At 41.8% G+C, this 21,038-nt stretch overlaps 2 protein-coding genes across 4 annotated transcripts in view; one reads left to right on the top strand and one right to left on the bottom strand.

Annotated features, from left to right (window-relative positions):
- The window catches only part of LOC148899316 (beta-4C adrenergic receptor-like), a 182,361-nt gene that overhangs the window by 39,148 nt on the left and 122,175 nt on the right, over positions 1 to 21,038 (bottom strand). The window lies entirely within an intron of this gene.
- Positions 266 to 21,038, top strand: part of adgra2 (adhesion G protein-coupled receptor A2) — a 62,640-nt gene continuing 41,867 nt past the window's right edge. For both annotated transcript variants that reach the window (XM_088994486.1, XM_088994485.1), the window contains exon 1: positions 266 to 1,029. In XM_088994486.1, coding sequence (XP_088850612.1) covers positions 785 to 1,029 — 245 coding nt within the window. In that variant the 5' untranslated portion in view covers positions 266 to 784. The remainder of the gene's footprint in view (positions 1,030 to 21,038) is intronic.

The raw sequence follows: 21,038 nt of genomic DNA, 5'->3' as shown, positions 1-21,038 counted from the left end.
ATCATTAACTTTTTTTTACTAGACTTCTCTTTTAGGTATAATTCACAGCCTGTACGATTTTATTGAAAGTAAAAACCATCAGCGCATCCACTATTTCCAAGTCTCTACACTTCTACCTTCGCATTGTGCAAAGATTTTCGCATTACTGTACTTTTGACGAAATGAAAATGGAAAATCGTGTGAGGGTCCTGCGGGAGGCGTTAGGACCCGGGAGAAGACTTCAGGGCGCACCAAACGAATGGGGCAAACGATTAGCAAAGAACCACCAGATTAGGATTTGACAGTGGAACTATCCACACCATCCCGATCCCACCTCTCTACCTTCTCCTTCGCTGAAGTTGCACTGGAGGAAAAAGTTTCAAAGAGGCGAAACCATTTGGAAAAAGTTTGAGGAAACTTGTCATCCCCAGTTCACTCTTTCATACAGATGTCAGTGTGATTTTGAGTGCCGAATGGTGATTTTCATCAACCGCTGGATTAAATTTGAGGACTCATCTGGACTCTCGCAGTAAATAGAGGCGAGTTGAATTTTCCATTGGATTAAAAAAAATGGAGCCAAAGGAACGCCGCGCCCTGCCATGACATAACGGAACGCTCATAACGGGACCAGTGTTTTGTTAAATTTTATTTTAAAAACAGAACCGGCTGGTGCGTTGTACAGTAAACTCTCCCCGCGTTTGTAATATTGGGATCGAGAACACGTTTCCTCCTAACCCCTCTCTGGAGACTTCATGCCGGAGATATGGGTTGACTTGAGGCTGAGCTGAGATCCAGCCCAAGGACAATGAGCGCGCCCGGTCTTGACATCCCTGCGCTGCCGGGTCGTGTGGTACTGATGCTTCTGCTCCTTCTGGCCGTCCTCGGCCCGCGGCAATCCCGGGCGTGCCACGGGCTACTCGGCTGCAGCTGCACGGAGGAGCGCTCCAAGGCGCACGGAGCCCAGCCCCTTGGGTGGAGGGTGAGCTGCGGCAAGGAGGACCTGATCGAACCCCCCGACGCCAGCCTGCTGCCCAACAGAACCGTCACTTTGTGAGTTGACGAGTCCTTCAAAACAACACTTTTTTACAACTTTATTTAATCAGAATCAGAATCAGAATCATCTTTATTGGCAAGTATGTAGGACACACAAGGAATTTGTTTCCGGTAGAACACGCTGCACTAGTATCGTTGTCAAAAAAACTGCTAAGTGGCACTATACAAGTGGCACATTTTGCCGAGAGACTGTGCTTTTAGTGATGTCACACTTATGAAACTACAAATTACCTGAACAAACAGTGCAGCATTATTATTATTATTATTATTATTATTATTATTATTATTATTGTTGTTGTTGTTGTTGTTGTTGTTGTTGTTGTTGTTGTAATTATTATTATTTTAGGCTATTGCTTTGTCTGAGACAACATCCCAATCATATACATTGACTGCCATTCACACACCAACCTCTGCATCATCCCATCCTCTAATTTCAAGTCAAGAAACCCGGACGCACAAGCCACAAAGAATGTGGAATCTGACAAGTAAATAGGTTACCAATATTTGCACTCACGTGTACAGTCGGCATGTCTTTGTTGTTTCGTTTTCATTTATATCATTAGTCCATTAAACGATTGATGCCCGACGATGTCGGAGACGTTTAAATCTAAAACAAAATTATGTTTAATTACATCACGTTTCATTTGTCAAGTAGCCATACACGACCAAATCATCTGGATTTACTACTACAATGAGATGCACAGTCTACATGTACTGTACTTGACAACATTATATGGACACAAAGGATTTTGTTTAGGGGAAGCATTTGACAAAACAAAATGGAGTGATTTCAACACAGTGTTTTTTGGGTTCCATTGCACTAATCTTTTTCACACCTCACGGGGACAAAAGACTTTTTGTGAATTTGCAAGAGACTGTACTTTATTATAAAAGCCTCTAAGCATTGCAAAATACGATACATTGAGCATATGTTCCTTGTGATGGTCACCATATTTAATTATATCTTCTCTTGAGCTTATTTAAGTTGCAACCATGTTCTATTTGGGCTCTTTATTATTTTACTGAAGTGTTGACAAAACAAAACAATATTCAACCACAATAGTTACCAAGTTGCTGAATGTTTTTTTTTTTTGTATAACTTGGCATTATTAGCTTTGCAAAGGCAAGTTTTTCCAAACAATTCTATTGCGGATCTGATTTCAATTTTCAAATATACCTAACATTCTGCATGTAAACATGTGATCCCCATCCACAACTGTGACCTATTGAACTGATTTTTCCATTAAGAGCCCGTTAAATTGTAATACATACTGATCCAATGTGGGCATCTTGAACTACTTTGGCCTTAATTTGAGCCAACTGTGTGCACCTCATCACCATCGTCATCACCATCATCATCACCCCACCATCATGTGGTCCCACCTCTTTGACATAAGACAGTCAATTTAAGCAGTCCTCCCTTTCTATGAGAATAAACACAAACATATTTCACTTCTGACTGCTCGCATTAAATACAGCTCCCAATTACCTTGCGCCGAGGAAAGAAATGTGTAGCCTGTGAAAGCGTTATGACATCATCATAATGTAGCTTCAGTTTACTCGGATATGTTCAAATTGGGACAGACTCATTTGTGTGGTCTATTTGGATTTAAGTTGAAAGAACTGTGCCAAAATATACAATTTTAAGTGATGAATGGGCTCATAATCTATCTGTGACACATATTTGGGTGGTGTTGGTGTACACTCAATAAGAATTAGTTGAAATACTTTCTTCGCAGCTGCTCCAAAAGTTTATTTGTTCCAATAGTGAGCGTAAAGTCGCTGCATTGTAAGAAAAGGCTCTACTGGAGTCAACACATGAAGTAAAGTAGGTGGATTTGTGCCCTGGGAGAGCTAAAGTCAGCCAGTGGTCCATTTATAGGGTCATATGTTTCTGGCTTAATAAAATCAGGATTAAACATCTGGTAAACACGTTTCTGCAAACAGAAGGGGGAAAAATAGTAGAGGTTGAGGTGATTGAAGATAATTCCCATGACCCCTCCTACTCATTATGAGTGGCTTGTTTTGGTGCAAAGACTAAACGTGCTGCAATGAAGCTGTGGACAACAAGCCATTTATTCAAATATTAGATTGACGTCTCCTTGGTGGACTTTGGCATGTAAAATAGTGGTCCCCAACCTTTTTTTGTGTCACAATCCGGTTGATACAAGTACATACTGTTCGTGGACCGGCAACAATTTTTTAATTGGTTTTTATTTGCCAGTTTGAAAGCACTGGTACTGACAACAACGATAATTAAAGAGTAATTCAACATTTTATGATCCTTCATTCCTTTCAAACAGTGTTATTCCGCTGCACAACAAAAATCTAGCATAAAATAAGACAACACAGTGAACTACTAAGAAACAGACCAATTAGGAAAAACAAATATGCCTTGTCATGTAACCATACGTTAAAGTGCTACGTAGGGTGTTAGGATCATTGCTATTTACAAAAACGCTAACTGCTTTCATCCAGTGACTTCTGACGTGTTATTAACAACTGAACTGTTAATGTTTAAAGACTGTTCAAACTCTGCCCTCTTTTTCATGCTTTTCACTTGAGTATACAAATGATTCAACAGGTTTCTTTTATTGTCCTATTTTTGACAACATAGAACAATAGCTTCCTCGTCTGTCAACCCTAGGCCTTTAGTAGTGCTACGTCTGAATCAATCCACAGCTGCGCGTGTGCTGTGATTTACATGTACCTCACATCCACGAGAGGATGCTATTAAATCGACACAACAATATCTTTGCTTATGCAGCTCGCTACAGATACAGTGTGCAAGCCCTGGTCAGTATGCTCTCATCACTAACGGCTAGTGATACTATGATTGGCTAGTGACTATAGCCAATCATAGTTTGCAAAAAGTCTGATGTTTCCAGCACCTTCCAGCAGGCCTTGCGTTGCCAACTCGAACTCTGATTGGTTAAAGCAACTATTTCATCGACATTGATTTTTATTTTCCAGGGCCTGCAGAACTGATTGTGAGGGCGTACCGGTAGATTTCTGACCCTGGTAGCAAATGATGGCTGAAATGTGATTGGTTAAATGCTTCAATACAAAAACACACATCTGAAAGCTGTGCAACTGGGGAGAAGCAATGAAGTAAAGCTGAAAGACAATTTGGAATTATTTAATAAAAAATGATGGACAAAATATAATTCACATTAGTCTGTGATTCTGATATTTTGAGGCCAGCAGAGAAGGCCTTGCAGGCCCTGACGGCCCACCACTGCTTTGAGTAGGATGCAGGAGTGTGTTTTCGTTGCAGGAAAAAAATCAGTTGTGCATATGAGAGAGTTTCTGTAGTGTATATGAGTCAAAGAAAATTCATGAGCTCGGATGAGAGCATTTTAATTAAGTGTGAGATCAAGCCTTTCGTGGGCATAAGTGCAGGAGTGAGTGGGTGAAAAAACATGTGTTGTGTGTATGAGAACATTGTTTGGCATGTGTATGTGTGACAAAAATCCGAAGAGTGTATCAGAGAAAATAATCTATTGTGTGTATGAAAGCATTTCAGTCGTGTGTATGTGATGATCGTGAATGCATTTCAACAAGTATTTTAGTTCTGACAGTGTTTTAATAGTGTTTATGAGACATAGTGCTGAATTATGCTTCTTACCGTTCCCTCATAGAAGGTGCTGCAAGTTTATGTGGCGGCCACGCTTCAGTGTGTTTTCGTGACATTCGGTCCAGATGTGGAATGTGAGATGCTGCGTCAATATTCATGTTATTGCTGGCATTCTTGGATCAGGTCAGAGTATTGCAAAGAGTCTTCCAGGTGCGATGGTTGAGTTCCGTGTCGCTCCGTCCCTGCATTGAACCTCTCTCTTGGGGTTCTCCTCACTGAGCAGGCGCAGGGCCCGAGGTTTCAACAGGTCCAGAGGTTTCCGGGGCCAGCTTCTACGTGTAACACACAACAGCTGGCCCCTGTGAACATTCCAACTGAGGCCCCTCACCCTCCTGGGAAATCCCAATGTGAAATTGTTTATGAAAAGTATTTGTTCACTGTTTGTTTTCCCTGCCACCCGTAAAGAAGCAACCGGCGGCACAATATTTTCACCTCCTCCTGATGATTCTGATTTTGTGTGCTACTCTGAATGCATGAACATGTTGAAAGACAACCTCTCTCCTTCCCTTAAACTCTTATCACTGCTTTAATGATGCATTATACAAATGACAGCCATGCGCTCCACTCATCGGTCGCACTTTCTCTCTCTTTCTTTATCTCCAGCTCCCCGATTCTCTCCCTTTCCCACCCCTTTATCACAAGCTCATACACACGCAGTAACTCTTAACCTAAATATTTAGGCGTCTTGGTAGGAAACTGCCATGTCCAAACTCCTTCCAGATGTGAGCCTGTGCAGGCTTGTGTTTAGGTCTAATTATGCTCGGCTGCAGTGGAGCTGCTTTTCTGGGGGAGGAGGAGAGACGGAGGCAGATCGACGGAGAGTGAAATGCGCATTTGTTCAGGATCGACTGAGGGAAAATGATGGACATTACACATTTTGAGAAAGAAGTGGAGAAAAAAGAGAAAGGGCATTCTGTGGGAGGAAGGAGCAAAGTCGGGATGAGGATTTAGAGGCATGTGCCCCTGGAGACTCCAAATCCGCGCAGCCCTTGACAAACTGTGCAAAAGAGGGCTTCTCAGTGTAGCATATATTTTTTTTTCCCTGGGACTTTGTTTTTCTTAGCCTATACGCGTGAAGCAGGGGTGAATAAATAGAACTTGAAGATGGATACACAATGTATGCATTCTTAAATGAAATGCATCACTTCCTTTAAAGTTGAGTCCTGAAAGTTCAACACCATTTGACATGTTCCCTCTTTTTCTGTTCCTAGTCATAGTAAATTGGAAAACACACACACATCTCCCCTATCCTGCTTTTGTCTGGACTGCTGATCTGGTTTTGGATTCTTGTTCAACTTGTGGATCATATTATTTCCTAATGCGGCTTGCTGCTGGTTTAGTGGTTAGTAGGGCTGCCTACCATTTGTTTATGAATGGGGAAAGTTAAGTCACAAAATTTATTGACAGTCATATCTTCTAATGCGCCACATATAATGAGGATCACAGTTCCCTTTTCTTTGGTTTGGTAATGTGACATTTGCCAGCTGGGCTCTTGGGCACCATGATGTCATTTTTGCTCAACAAAAACTGGCCAACTAGGGAAACTATCTGGCCTTTGAAAGAGATAAAATGGATAGATTTTTTCCACTTCATTTATATTCCACAGGCATGATATTAATTAGATTACAGTGTTTTGACCAATTGGAGGGAGGGGGCATGCCATCATAAACTCAATTTCCATGTGATCGGCCGCTGATCAGTGGATGGTGTGATGCACTCCAAACCTTCCTATTGAGTGCGGGATAAACAGAGTGGAAGTGCCTTATTGCGTGTGCTTGTTGTCATTCTGTCATCGTTGTTCCGACTGTTGATGTCGGCCCAGTGGGTGTCGAACCAAATGAGGGGACACGCATGCTGTGAGGTCAACGTGGTTGTCCTTGGCTGATGCCCCCTCAACCGGGACAGCTGTAGTGTAAGGTTGCTGTTAAGCATGAAAATGGCAACATTCTAATCAAAATCTTGATTCTTGTGCCATTGCCGAATTTATTAAGGAATTGAAAATATGACGTAGAGCGCTATTCCCAAATTAGTTTGGCTCTTGTTTTCTTTCTTGGTTGGGTGCCGAAAAAGCGCTGGCCAGACCCCTGGCAATGTTTCCTTCCACAAGGGGGCAGTATTTTTTCCATGTTAGCACTTTGTTCCTGCTTCAGCTTTTGTTAAAGCGCTATCCAAACCAATACAGTAAAGTCTCGTTATATCGATATTCTCGGGAGTCTGAAAAAAATATCGATATAACCGGACTATCGATATATCCGATCCTGCGCCGAACTGCATTAAAAGTGGGCAATAAATGGGGGATCTTTGACATGGCATGTAATTTTCTCCTTGAGAGTTCCTGGATTGCGTATCTAGCATGCTTTTGTACTGTAGTGAAGTGAAAACTAAACATATGCATTAAATAAAAACATTTCTTATTTTCATAACGCACTCTTGCAATCGTGACTCTGAGTAGCAATCGACATTGTTCTATACACACGAGAGAAACCACGAACGCCAGCATGTACATACTGTATGAAAAACAGTGATTATTGCAAGCGATAAAGATATCTGAATACAACACCATTAAATACATGTATGGAAAACAAAAACAGCAACGTTTACATTACGTCTGTGTAAGCTCTCAGTCGTACAGGAGTAGTCCATCGATGAGAAGGTTTCTTCAGCCGTCATCTGTACAAATTTGAAGGTTTCGGACATTTCGCCTCCTATCCAAGAGGCTTCGTCAGCGAACTAAAGTCTGACTGGTCGTATCGGCCCTATTTATATATCCCTAATGTCCAGACATGGCGGCGCCGGACACAGCTATGATAGGTCCCTCCTCTCAGGTTTGGGGGAGCAGAGGACCACTCCCTGTGGCCCCACTGATTGTTCCTACATTCCTGACTAACGACTGGCCTATTTGCCCCACTCCCACCAGTATCACCTCATCAACATTACGAATGTTGCCTAACCTGTTCATCATAGCTGTCAGACCAGTCAGACTTTAGTTCGCTGACGAAGCCTCTTGGATAGGAGGCGAAACGTCCGAAACCTTCAAAATTGTACAGATGACGGCTGAAGAAACCTTCTCATCAACGTTTACATTACTTACGTTGATAAAGTATTCTGCGGCACGTCGAACTCTTTTGCGATGGAGGATTTGCTTCTTGTTGGATTGTCCTCCACAGCCACTTTTGCCTTGTACTTCATTCCGATATCACAATTGTTACGTTTCCCCATGGTTGAAATTGGTGTTGAACAACTGTACTGTATATAAGAAGACTTCAGTATTGTAACATTCGGTGCTTGTGTTGTGCATGTTTGGGGTCTGGGCTTGTCGGGGGAGCGCGTCGACACATGGAGAAGGGAGGACCAGACAACGGGATTCGAGAGAGTGCCTGAGTAGAATGACTGCGCGTGAGTTGTGACGTAACAACAGCTCCTGTTTGTATGTGATAACTGCTACGTTTTGTTATTAAAAAGACCGACCCGCTATATCAGCGACTGTGCGCATCATTTGCCACGCTGAAGGGCATTACAGTATGTTTCAGATGCTATTGCAGCAGTAATGAAAGATGTGAATTCTGCTACACCGTTTTTATAGTGCTCGAGGATGACAGTGCAAGACACAGAAGCTGGTCACATGACCAACAGTATGACTGATACAGATATCGCTAATGGTGGTACTGTATAGAAATCCTTAAGCAAATAACGTTTCAGCTTAAGCTGCTTTTGTATCGATATAAGCAGAGCAAAATGGCTGGCGCGAGATGAAAAAGGCACCGTAGTAACCGGATTATCGTAATAACCAGGTATATACATAAAAGACTATAAATTTGACAGGAAATGAAAATAGTATCGTAATAAGCAGTACTATCAATATAACTGTTATTGATATAACAAGACTTTGCATTGTATTTTGGTCAGCCACCTTCATTTCAAGTTCATACAACTCCAGACCCATATAATTTAGGAAATAACTCTTTTTTTCTGATGAAAAAAGAGAGTCTTAGGTTTCTTACACTGTGTTGAATGTTTGTGTAGTCCTAAAACTCAATATTCTGTGGGTCCTGCAATTTGAGTGACAGTGACGGAAACCCTGGCACTGGAGTGGACACATTTTTGGACGTCTGGCAGTGAATGAGTTCATATTGCGAGTACGAAAATTGCAGCTTTTTAATGTCTGTGTAAGCTCTCAGTCGTACAGGAGTGGTCCATCGATGAGAAGGTTTCTTCAGCCGTCATCTGTACAAATTTGTACAGATGACGGCTGAAGAAACCTTCTCATCGAAAGCTTTTTTATGGTTACTCCCATCTAGCTGTTTCTGCCACTTCCTGCCTTTTGCTATAAGCTCCACCAACGATCCTTTTTGTCATGATTCTTCACCGACATGGGAAGAACACTGGAGATGTCGCAGCATTTCCAAAAGTAATTTGATATTGGCGGTTCTTGTGATATACAATAATACCTCGTTTTTCGCGGGTAATGGGGACCACCCGCGATAGATGAAAATCCGCAAAGTAGAGATATATTTAATAATAACCCACGTGATAACACAGTGAGGTGCTGAGCGGGGCCTCAAAGATGCACAGCCAATCCACATGGCTGTAAACCATGACATGTAGTGCTGTCATTGGGGGATGTCAGTGCTGGGAACTAATCAAGCTACAGCCATGTGCAAAACCTCTGAGTCATTTGGCATTTTTTTTTTATTCTCTCATTTTTTTTTCACAAAAAAAAAAATCAGCGATGTACTGAAACTGATAAATGAATGAAGTAGCAAGGGTTTACTGTTAAGGCGCCGGTTTCAGTCGATTATGACTTCAGGATTATTTATAAATATTTGAAAATGGCATACCAAAACTCTCGAGATTTTCTCTCCTTTGGCATTTGGAGTCAGTCTTAAATCAAATCAAAGGGAGAGGGAGGATTATTTAACGTGCAATAAGACCAAATGCAGCTGCCTTTCTGGTGTACATTATGCTTTATTATTTTTTTGGGGGGGTCGGGGGTTTAAACTGAAAACCCAAAATAGCTAAAGGAAGAGCAAAGCACAAACTGTACATGTGAACATTTCTGCTGTCTAGCCTGAAGAACTGCACATCAACACTTTAAACTTAAATTTAGTTTGACTTTAAAACGATACGTTGACTGTACTTTCATCAAATTCTATTTTATGATTTTCTGCTATAGGTGGCACACATCCAAGCGGCACCTTTGTGTTATTGCTTACGTCTGTTGGCTTCTGTTCACACAAAGCCAGCTCGACTGACAGAATGTTTGATCGGCTAGATTAATATCAATCTGAGACCTTCAGATGTCATTTCTCCCTATGAGCTCCGTCGTTGAAGTCAAACCCGCGGCCCAACTCAGTTGACCCGCAAAGAGTTCGCAGATGTGCCCGAGCACGCGAGCATGTGTCCAGACGGGAGTACGCGCACATCAATGAGATGTCCCGAGCAGTCGTCTTATCAGCGGGGAGGATCCCAATAGCAGGAGGAGTGGCGGGTTGAGGCATTCCTACAGCACTGCAGTTTATTTACGTGGGGGGGGTGTTGAGAGGAGGGGGCGCTCCTCCACACATATGAGCTGGGGCAGCGTTCGACAATAAATCAAAAAAGCAAACAAAGTCCTGACATTGGATACTCGGAGCTTACGGCCCATTAGAGCACCTGCCAATGCCACACAGGGGTGGGATTTTATAACGCCCTTGCAGGTCAAGGTATTGCGACACCACCCACCTCCCCCATAGATGTGGACTTATCTCGACCATGAATTCACTTAACACTTGGTCATACATGTTGATTAAAACGCTGTGATGTTTGCAAGCCTTGGCAAGGACACAAAGATGTGTTGTAGTCGTCTCAAGTGGCTCGGTGTTGTTTTAGTTTTTCCTTTCGCTCCAGACTCTTCTTATCTTACTCCAAATATGCCTGACTTTGACGTTTCCTTGCCAGTGCTAACTTCCCTCTCCCTGTGTTTGACCACAGCGGCCCCCGAATTTCCCGTTCTTGCTCTACAAACACATGGATACAGACACACGAATATAATGGCGGTCTATATTGGGAATGCCTGTGGCTATATAATGTGTGCGTGTGCATGTGCATGTGTGTGCGTGTGTGTGTGTGTGTGTGTGTGTGTGTGTGATATGCATGACAATGGCGCATTTATCTACTGTTACAATAACATACGTCTGCTTGCTTCCTTTTTTACAATTTGTTGAAACACAACCCCGTTCATTCACATAAATGTCACAAGAGCAGATATGAATAACACATAATTGCAGGTAAACACCCAGCTGCATAAGGCGTTGATCTGCAAAAAGAAAAGTACTTTAACTAGGCCTATGGCGGCACAGCATATAATGCTCCAACTTTGGGGAGGGAAAAAAAACGCATGATTTATTTTTGGAAACTAACAAAGAGCTATTGTAGGGGGATTTAATGGGCAATGAGATCACCACATTTCTCTCTGTGACTTCGGCTACGTTTTTCACATTGAAGGCTGCGTGTGAGCCAACTACCTCGTTAATTACAACTGCAGTTTCAAAAACATTAAGGAAAAATAAAGATCTCTCTATGGACACTCCAATTAGAAGAAAGTTGCTCGTTAAAGAAAACATACATTGCTTAAGCACCTCCTTAATCATAAAGAGCTACAATACAATAGCTTTTTTGTGACAGACTAGATTGCATGAAAATCAACACCGCCATTTCCAGTGTATTATTTTTATTTGTTTTCTTCTTTACTCTCATTTATCACTGGCGGCATTTTAGAAGGCCATGAAAATGAACACCTCTCACCATTACTCTTTGAGCAGCAAGACATTTGCATTGTACTGTTTGAATGTTCCCATGCATGCATGTCTTTCTTATGACTTCCTCCCACTGACAAAAAACATGAGTGCAATGATAAAACGAGCTGGAGTCCTTCACAAGACCGTCGAGTTGACACTTTCATTTTCTCAGTTCTAATTCTCATTCTCATTCTTCAATTAGTGTTAGTACTGGACAACACGCATGCACAAATGCACGCACGCACGCACACACACACACACACACACACACACACACACACACACACACACACACACACACACACACACACACACACACACACAGACGCACGCGCGCAGACGCACACACACACACACCCATTTAATAAACATTTATAACTTATTAACAGTATCATTTGATACTATTTCAAGCACACTATTTCTCATTAGGGTCGTGAGTGAGTAGGTGGGGTGCTGGTTTCCATTGAGTGATACTCCACTGGCTCCCGGTTATATATAGAATCAACTTTAAAATTCTTCTTTATACATTTAAAGTTATCCATAACCTTGCCCCCCCATACCTATCTGACCTTCTTCAAATTTCTATTCTTTCTCGTTCCCTCACATCCTCTTCCTCCCTCCACCTCTGTGTGCGCCCCCCCTGCCCGTCTCAGCACGATGGGTGACAGAGCCTTCAGCTGCTCTGCCCCCAAACTTTGGAATTCACTTCCTCCCAACATTCGTAGCATCGATTCTTTTCCCACCTTCAAGTCCAATCTCAAAACCCACCTATTTAAAATTGCATTTTCTGTTTAGCTCTCTCTCTCTTGTTTCTATTTATAATTGTATTTTATCTATTGCATTCTATTTGTGATTGTATTTTATTTATTATAGTACCTATGCTTGTCTGTGACTGTAAAGTGTCCTTGAGATCTTTGAAAGGCGCTTAAAATGTAATGTATTATTATTACTGCACCATTGTCATTAAATAGCCACATTTATCCATCCATTTTCCAAACCGTTTTATCCTCATTAGGGTAACGGCGGGTGTTGGAGCCTATCCCAGCCGTCTTCGGGCACTAGACGGGGGACACCCTGAATTGTTTACCAGAGGCAAACATATTGATATTACGAAGGTGGAAATATGCAGACCGAGTTATGTTATTTATATGGCAGTGAAAAGATAGTGTGCTATCGAGGATGACACCCAGGCTCTTGACCTGAAGCGCGGCGGACATGGTAGAACTGTCAATGGTGAGAGAGAAACTGTTTGCTTTGTGAAGGGTGGATTTAGTACCGACAAGGAGAAGTTTTTATCATTAAAAACCTTAAACATACTTATATAAGCCTTAAACATACAGTACATTGGATGCAAAATATAGCACCGAAGCAACTTACGAACAAATTCAGCATACGAACGACTGTTTGGAATGTATCTTGTTTGAAACTTTCGGAGCGTCTGTAAAGAAATAAGGAAAGAAATAACACATTAAATTGTGGCTAACATGACCGCTGCATTCGTGTGAGACTGTCATCAACAAAACCTTCTTTTGGTTTGTCTCTGGCCTTGGCTGTTTTTTTTGGGGGGCCTCGCTGCTTGGCCATCTTTGGAAAACTCATGCACACATTATCTTATACGAACAGCGCCAAGTAGAAGGCCTTCCCCTCTGTATGTGCTGCATGTTTGTGTGTGTTCGTGTGTTTGCGTGAGTTAATCTCCTGGTTTGCCTGAAAACACACACACATCCACACACATGCGGAAAGGGCGTGCACGGCCGCAGCTCTCAAAATAGCCGTTTGGTCCTCCCCACCTTAATTAAAGACGTTTCTAAAACCCTGATTTTAATTTTAGACATGTAGCATTCGGACCACTCTTGCACACACACTTACATACCCTGCCGCAGTTAAAATTGCACACTTTCCATATTTATACATCTGATAGGTCACATATAAATCTAAATCTGCACACCACAAGCCACACAACCTCACTGCCTATAGCGCCGTCTGTTTTGAAAAGACGAGAATGCTTTATAATAAATGGGTGTGCATATCAAGTGGGGTAACATTTTAGCAAGCCTCAAGGTTACACTAGTTAAAAGTCAAGAGCAAGTGAACTATGATAGCAAAAAGAAGAAACCGTGTGTCCACCACACCCTATCTTTACTGCTGCTCAGATCCTTGCCAAAAAGAATATATTCTGTATTATTGTAACAGCTTCACCTTGGACTAGGATTTTTGCTCCACTTGAAGAAGCCAATCAATAATCTCATCCACTCTTCAGTGCGGCCTTTCAGAGGACTGACTCATTTGCTCACAGTCCATCAAGACAAAAAATATTGTGTGTGCAATTACATGGATGCTTCTTCCCATGACAAGTACTAAACGGGTGTTGTAGTCAGTCAGTGTTCACTGTCAGTTTCGACAACCCCGCCAGGGGATCGGAGACAATGAGGACATTCAAATCTTTACATGCATTTGCCACGAAAGTGCTTGTTGCGCTCAAAGTCATTTAGTCTGTCTTTTGCATTCAATACAGTGACTCTCAGGAGATGAGCTATTGCGATCTTGGGCTGATGTTGTAGTTGTACAACAAAGGCGTAAGCAATTTGGACGTACTCGGGTGCTGAATAGTGCAGTGCAGTCTGGATGCCTGTTCAGAAGCACTCATTGCAACAAAGATGACACAGCCAGCTCCTGGTCTAACAGATGCACCCCACTTGCACTTCCACCCTGTCCATTCTGCAAGAGACCGTAAGAGACATGAGGACTCAACTGACATACTTTTTTGAGGCCTGCAAACAATCATCGTAAACATCATTAGCTGGGATAATAAAAAATGCAATTTATTTGGAGATTCGCAACACAGACATACCCATTGGCAGGAAAAGCAAAAACATTGTGCAGGTTGGCACAAACATGGCTGTGTGATATTTATATATGTTTTTTTTTCAAGACTAACTCATACATAGTTTCCCAAAATGACAATTTACGAGGTCAAAACTATAATCACCAAAAACCACACAGTGTCTCGCCAAACCTCAGACATCAGAGGCAAAATTAAACATGTTATCTTCAATCTAAAATCAACTGTAGATTGCTTCTTGTCTTTAAGACGCGTCTAGATGAACATACACCAGTGAGAAAAAAAAAAAATCAGATAAGTCATTTTGTTATTTCTCCATGCATGAATTCTTCTGATTGTTTCAGACGATTAGTTGAACCATCGGTGTCATCATTTATGATGTCAATTTACATCACTTTGGCGCATTTTGCTATTATCTGCTTTTTCAGTGGCTTTTTGGGTCCTATTCCATATGGAGGAGCCTCTAGAAGGGGTCTTCGTTGAAAAAGAAAAATGTGAGAAGACACTAAATATCTCCACATTATCACTTGCACGTCATTTGTCACCCCCCCCAAAAAATAATTTAAAATCTGCAAATGACTTATTTTCATATTATTATCTTCTTCTTCTTCTTCTTCTTCTTCTTCTTCTTCTTCTTCTTCTTCTTCTTCTTCTTCTTCTTCTTCTTATTATTATTATTATTATTATTATTATTATTATTATTATTATTGATCCATGCAGTGCTTATGGTTGCACCACGTGGGCCTCCATTGACCGAATATTTATATTAGAAGACAAAGTTTCGCTAAAATGCGGATCATTGAGACATGAACAGGATATACTACTTAGTAATTTACATTTTTACATTTTTATATTTTTAGAGTACAGAAAGTGCTGAAGAATGAATGACTCTGTGTCTTTGTGTTGTCATATTATTTGTTATTTAGTTTTTTTGGGCGGCCCGGTCGTCAAGTGGTTAGCACACCGGCTTCACAGTGCAGAGGTCGCCGGTTCGCGTCCTGGTCCGTCCTCCCTGTGTGGAGTTTGCATGTTCTCCCCGGACCCGCGTGGGTTTTCTCCGGGTCCTCCGGTTTCCTCCCACGTTTCAAAAACATGCATGGCAGGCAGATTGAACACTCTAAATTGTCCTTAGGTGTGAGTGTGAGAGTGACTGTATGTCTTTGTGTGCCCTGCGACAACCAATTCAGGGTGTCCCCCTGTATTATTATTAGTATTATTATTATCCCTCCATTATCAGAACCAGAAAGCCTTTAATAGTCCCACAAAGGGGAAATTTGCAATCTACACTTCAAGATGGCGCCATGAGAGTGGCTGCCTTTCCAGCAGCTCCTGTATTTTGTTTTTATACTTCTTTCTTTTCTTTCCTCTTCCTTTAATAACTTTGCTGCTGTGAAACGTAAATTTCCCCACTGCGAGACGAATCAAGGTATACCCAATCCAATCCAAAATTGAAAGGGGTGCAGGTGGCGGAGGGGTCAAAAAGGAAAAAAAAGTACATGTATTGCATGTACAAAAAAATGACAGAAGACTGAACTGTATAACTAGCTGCTTATCCTCACGGGGCGTTAGGGAGATGCTGCAGCACTGAATCTTCCGTGTCATAATATTTACCCCAACATTGGGTAAAACGATCCCGATCAGTTTAAATGCCATAGTTACCCAACAAGTGGGTTAGAAAAACAATCCAGATTTTTTTTGTCTATGTTTCAAATCATAAAAAACAAAATGTGGCGTTATGTCCTAAAGTGAATAGTGTTTGGCCTCGAGCGTTTAACTATGTTACATAACTCAACTCGGCTCTACAATGTACCCCATAATAAATTCTGCTATGTTCAACTCTGGCAAAATGTATTTCGGTAATGTTTTTATCCTCATTCAATAAACACTGAGCAATAAACACCATCGTTGGTTTGGCAGCCCTGTATTGTTGATTCACCATGTCTGTCCTCATTACTGTGAGTGCAAAGCGTGTGATGTATATCTATTTATGAAACAAAGTGTCTTTTTCATCTGCAGTGCTCTTGAAATAAAATGGGGAGAAGAAGAAAAGCAGTAAAAACATGGACGGCGCTTCGTAGAATGTTCTGAGCTGTAACATACACAATTCAAAGTAGTCACGAGAAGCAGGCCGGCATTGCTTTCACAAGACCTGAATCACCTCTTCGGAAACTTTTTTTCTTTACCAGAGCGTAAGCTCTACTGGGACACGGGCGCTGTTGGGCATCACACAGAGTCAGTATGCTAATTAAAACGAGTTTAATTCAGCCACGAGACTCTCATGGAAAATCACTCTCATTATCTGGCTCCCAATGGTCTCCCATTTCGGGCTTCTTTTATGGCTCTTTCAAGGGTTTCGCTCTTTCACCTCACGTGTGGTCCTCCAGTGTAAAGACCAAATCTGGAGTTAAAATGTTTACATAGCGGCCAACTGGCCTGTTTTGACACTTTATTAGACGAGAGCTGCACCGCTTTGTCTGTGCTGAAATAAATCCTGGGAGGGTGCGGTGTTTAGGTGTCATTATCTTTCCACTTTATCTCCATCTCGCATTTTACTATAGAAATTTTCATCCATCCATTTTCTGTTGTACATCTGCACAGATAACAAGTAACACCTTTCAGAGTGTTCAATTAGGTAGGTAGGGGGGGCAACCTGGGCGCATGTTCTTTACATACAATATACAGATCGATGAGAAGGTTTCTTCAGCCGTCATCTGTACAAATTTGAAGGTTTCAGACGTTTCGCCGCCTATCCAAGAGGCTTCGTCAGCGAACTAAAGTCTGACTGGTCGTATCGGCCCTATTTATATATCCCTAATGTCCAGACATGGCGGCGCCGGACACAGCTATGATAGGTCCCTCCTCTCAGGTTTGGGGGAGCAGAGGACCACTCCCTGTGGCCCCACTGATTGTTCCTACATTCCTGACTAGCGACTGGCCTATTTGCCCCACTCCCACCAGTATCACCTCATCAACATTACGAATGTTGCCTAACCTGTTTTGCCTAAGCAGGCGATCCAAATTGAACCTCACCCCACCAGACCGGTTTAATGAAGGATTTTGTTGTTTTATAAGAATCGCTTCTTTTACCCCCCTTTCAAATCATCTATGTTCTTTCGCTAAGATTTTAACCTCATTGTCGACAAATGAGTGGTTGCTAGCTTTTAGGTGCAAATGTACTGCCGATTGAGGCCCATTTATCTTATCCCTGCGATGTTGATAAAGTCTTTTTTTGAGAATTTGTTGAGTCTCCCCAATGTACTGCTCTTTACAATTTTCATTCTTACAATGTATTGAATAAACTACAAGTGGGACTTAGATGGTTTGAAAGGGGGGTAAAAGAAGCGCCCCAACCCCCCCAAAAAATCTAATTGGATTGGATTTTTGGATTGGATTGGATTTTTGGGCACTTCTGCAGGAGAGCGGCATATAACAAAGTTACAGTGCGGCATGTCAAAATGTTTTACGGCCACACAGGCCTATTGGAATACACACTTGAAACACTAATGCTGTAATTCCTGTCCCCAAACAAATAGCAAACTGAGATGGACTATTTCCTGTATATATTTGGTGTAATAAATACAAAAAAGAGGAGAAATTTGTCACCAAACCTGTAATGGCAGCCGGGAGGAGATCATCTTGTGTTTGGCTTTTCGACCTTCTGGTTGTGGTTTGGATGGGACACGCTTCTGCACTAGGTTGTGATCTGGAAAGCTGCTGCTGCCGCTGCTGCCGCTCCTGCTGCTGCTGCTGCTGTGCACCGCACTTCACAACTACACAATACACGCAATGACCCACAACCAAAACCAGCTGTGGGGAAAAATTGAAAGGGAGCTGCAGTGTACACTACTGACAGGTATACACATACATAGGGGCATGCAGGCTTTGGCCACATGTGGAAGTCAACCATGCAGCAGAATAACTTTGTCTCTAAAGATCTGGCTTTGAGAAACTAACAAATTAAGTCATGTAGAAATTCCAAACTATAGATAAACAATACAGTGGAGAAGTCGTGTTGTTTTAGAAATGTAATGGTGACTATATACTGTATAGCTGTATATGAGACGTCAGGAAGTAAAGCACAAGCTAGAGGTATCAATAAGGTTTTTGGGGGGCTGGTAGTTGTATAATTATTCCAACACTTTCACCGTTGTTGTCATATTCAATCACGCTTTTTGTGATTTTGGACATGTTTGCTCTCCATTGGTCTGTGAGAGTAAATTAATGGGTTGGAATTGATCGTTCGTTCCTGATTCATAGCTTTTCAGGGTGTTGATGGCAGAGGATGGTTAAATCAGCAGGAAGCCAGGTGTTGGACAGAATAAGTTAGTTTAATCTTGTAGACAGCAGGGGCATCGCAGTGTCGGCCAAGGAGGAGGAGAAAGAAAGAAGAAGGGAGAGGAAGCGGGAAGAGGCCCGAAAGACCGCTGGAAGAGAATTTATCAGACGGGTGACGTAATAGGATGTGACATCATGTAAATGAAGGCAGGATATGTCGTATCAGGAAGTCCAAAACGTAAACAAACTATGCAAAAGAGATGTTTAAAGATGTTCGTATAGCGAATTACCCCAACAAAATAACATGTAAATAGTATGTAGATTTTTTTTGTAGACTGGTATAAGCCACTTACATGTTGAACAATTTTTATCATATGTGAGAATGTTGACATTTCTAAGGTTAGAGTCACAGAAATTATTTGAGGATTTAAAGGATTGACGATTGAAATGTGTGACCAATGCTTTTCACCAGTTACACCATGACGTAGAAAAATTGGCCTCAGTGGCTCTAGTATTGCAGTGTTTCGATCTCATGTGTACATTGTGTGTAAACGGATTACAAGTCATTGAATGAGACTCTCTGACATGAAGTCTCAATCGTCACAAAGATGACATGGACTGAATTAGTTTGTCGGTCATCAATACTTAAGTGAATCAAAGATACTAAATACAGAGTTAAGTTGGTCTGGACCTGGTCCGTCCTCCCTGTGTGGAGTTTGCATGTTCTCCCCGGACCCGCGTGGGTTTTCTCCGGGTCCTCCGGTTTCCTCCCACGTTTCAAAAACATGCATGGCAGGCAGATTGAACACTCTAAATTGTCCTTAGGTGTGAGTGTGAGAGTGACTGTATGTCTTTGTGTGCCCTGCGACAACCAATTCAGGGTGTCCCCCTGTATTATTATTAGTATTATTATTATCCCTCCATTATCAGAACCAGAAAGCCTTTAATAGTCCCACAAAGGGGAAATTTGCAATCTACACTTCAAGATGGCGCCATGAGAGTGGCTGCCTTTCCAGCAGCTCCTGTATTTTGTTTTTATACTTCTTTCTTTTCTTTCCTCTTCCTTTAATAACTTTGCTGCTGTGAAACGTAAATTTCCCCACTGCGAGACGAATCAAGGTATACCCAATCCAATCCAAAATTGAAAGGGGTGCAGGTGGCGGAGGGGTCAAAAAGGAAAAAAAAGTACATGTATTGCATGTACAAAAAAATGACAGAAGACTGAACTGTATAACTAGCTGCTTATCCTCACGGGGGGTTAGGGAGATGCTGCAGCACTGAATCTTCCGTGTCATAATATTTACCCCAACATTGGGTAAAACGATCCTGATCAGTTTAAATGCCATAGTTACCCAACAAGTGGGTTAGAAAAACAATCCAGATTTTTTTTGTCTATGTTTCAAATCATAAAAAACAAAATGTGGCGTTATGTCCTAAAGTGAATAGTGTTTGGCCTCGAGCGTTTAACTATGTTACATAACTCAACTCGGCTCTACAATGTACCCCATAATAAATTCTGCTATGTTCAACTCTGGCAAAATGTATTTCGGTAATGTTTTTATCCTCATTCAATAAACACTGAGCAATAAACACCATCGTTGGTTTGGCAGCCCTGTATTGTTGATTCACCATGTCTGTCCTCATTACTGTGAGTGCAAAGCGTGTGATGTATATCTATTTATGAAACAAAGTGTCTTTTTCATCTGCAGTGCTCTTGAAATAAAATGGGGAGAAGAAGAAAAGCAGTAAAAACATGGACGGCGCTTCGTAGAATGTTCTGAGCTGTAACATACACAATTCAAAGTAGTCACGAGAAGCAGGCCGGCATTGCTTTCACAAGACCTGAATCACCTCTTCGGAAACTTTTTTTCTTTACCAGAGCGTAAGCTCTACTGGGACACGGGCGCTGTTGGGCATCACACAGAGTCAGTATGCTAATTAAAACGAGTTTAATTCAGCCACGAGACTCTCATGGAAAATCACTCTCATTATCTGGCTCCCAATGGTCTCCCATTTCGGGCTTCTTTTATGGCTCTTTCAAGGGTTTCGCTCTTTCACCTCACGTGTGGTCCTCCAGTGTAAAGACCAAATCTGGAGTTAAAATGTTTACATAGCGGCCAACTGGCCTGTTTTGACACTTTATTAGACGAGAGCTGCACCGCTTTGTCTGTGCTGAAATAAATCCTGGGAGGGTGCGGTGTTTAGGTGTCATTATCTTTCCACTTTATCTCCATCTCGCATTTTACTATAGAAATTTTCATCCATCCATTTTCTGTTGTACATCTGCACAGATAACAAGTAACACCTTTCAGAGTGTTCAATTAGGTAGGTAGGGGGGGCAACCTGGGCGCATGTTCTTTACATACAATATACAGATCGATGAGAAGGTTTCTTCAGCCGTCATCTGTACAAATTTGAAGGTTTCAGACGTTTCGCCGCCTATCCAAGAGGCTTCGTCAGCGAACTAAAGTCTGAC

Source organism: Hippocampus bargibanti, linkage group LG04 (assembly GCF_051943395.1).
Source record: "Hippocampus bargibanti isolate YZ-2025 linkage group LG04, ASM5194339v1, whole genome shotgun sequence".
Taxonomy (NCBI): Eukaryota; Metazoa; Chordata; class Actinopteri; order Syngnathiformes; family Syngnathidae; genus Hippocampus; species Hippocampus bargibanti.
This window is presented reverse-complemented; position numbering and strand designations above follow the sequence as displayed.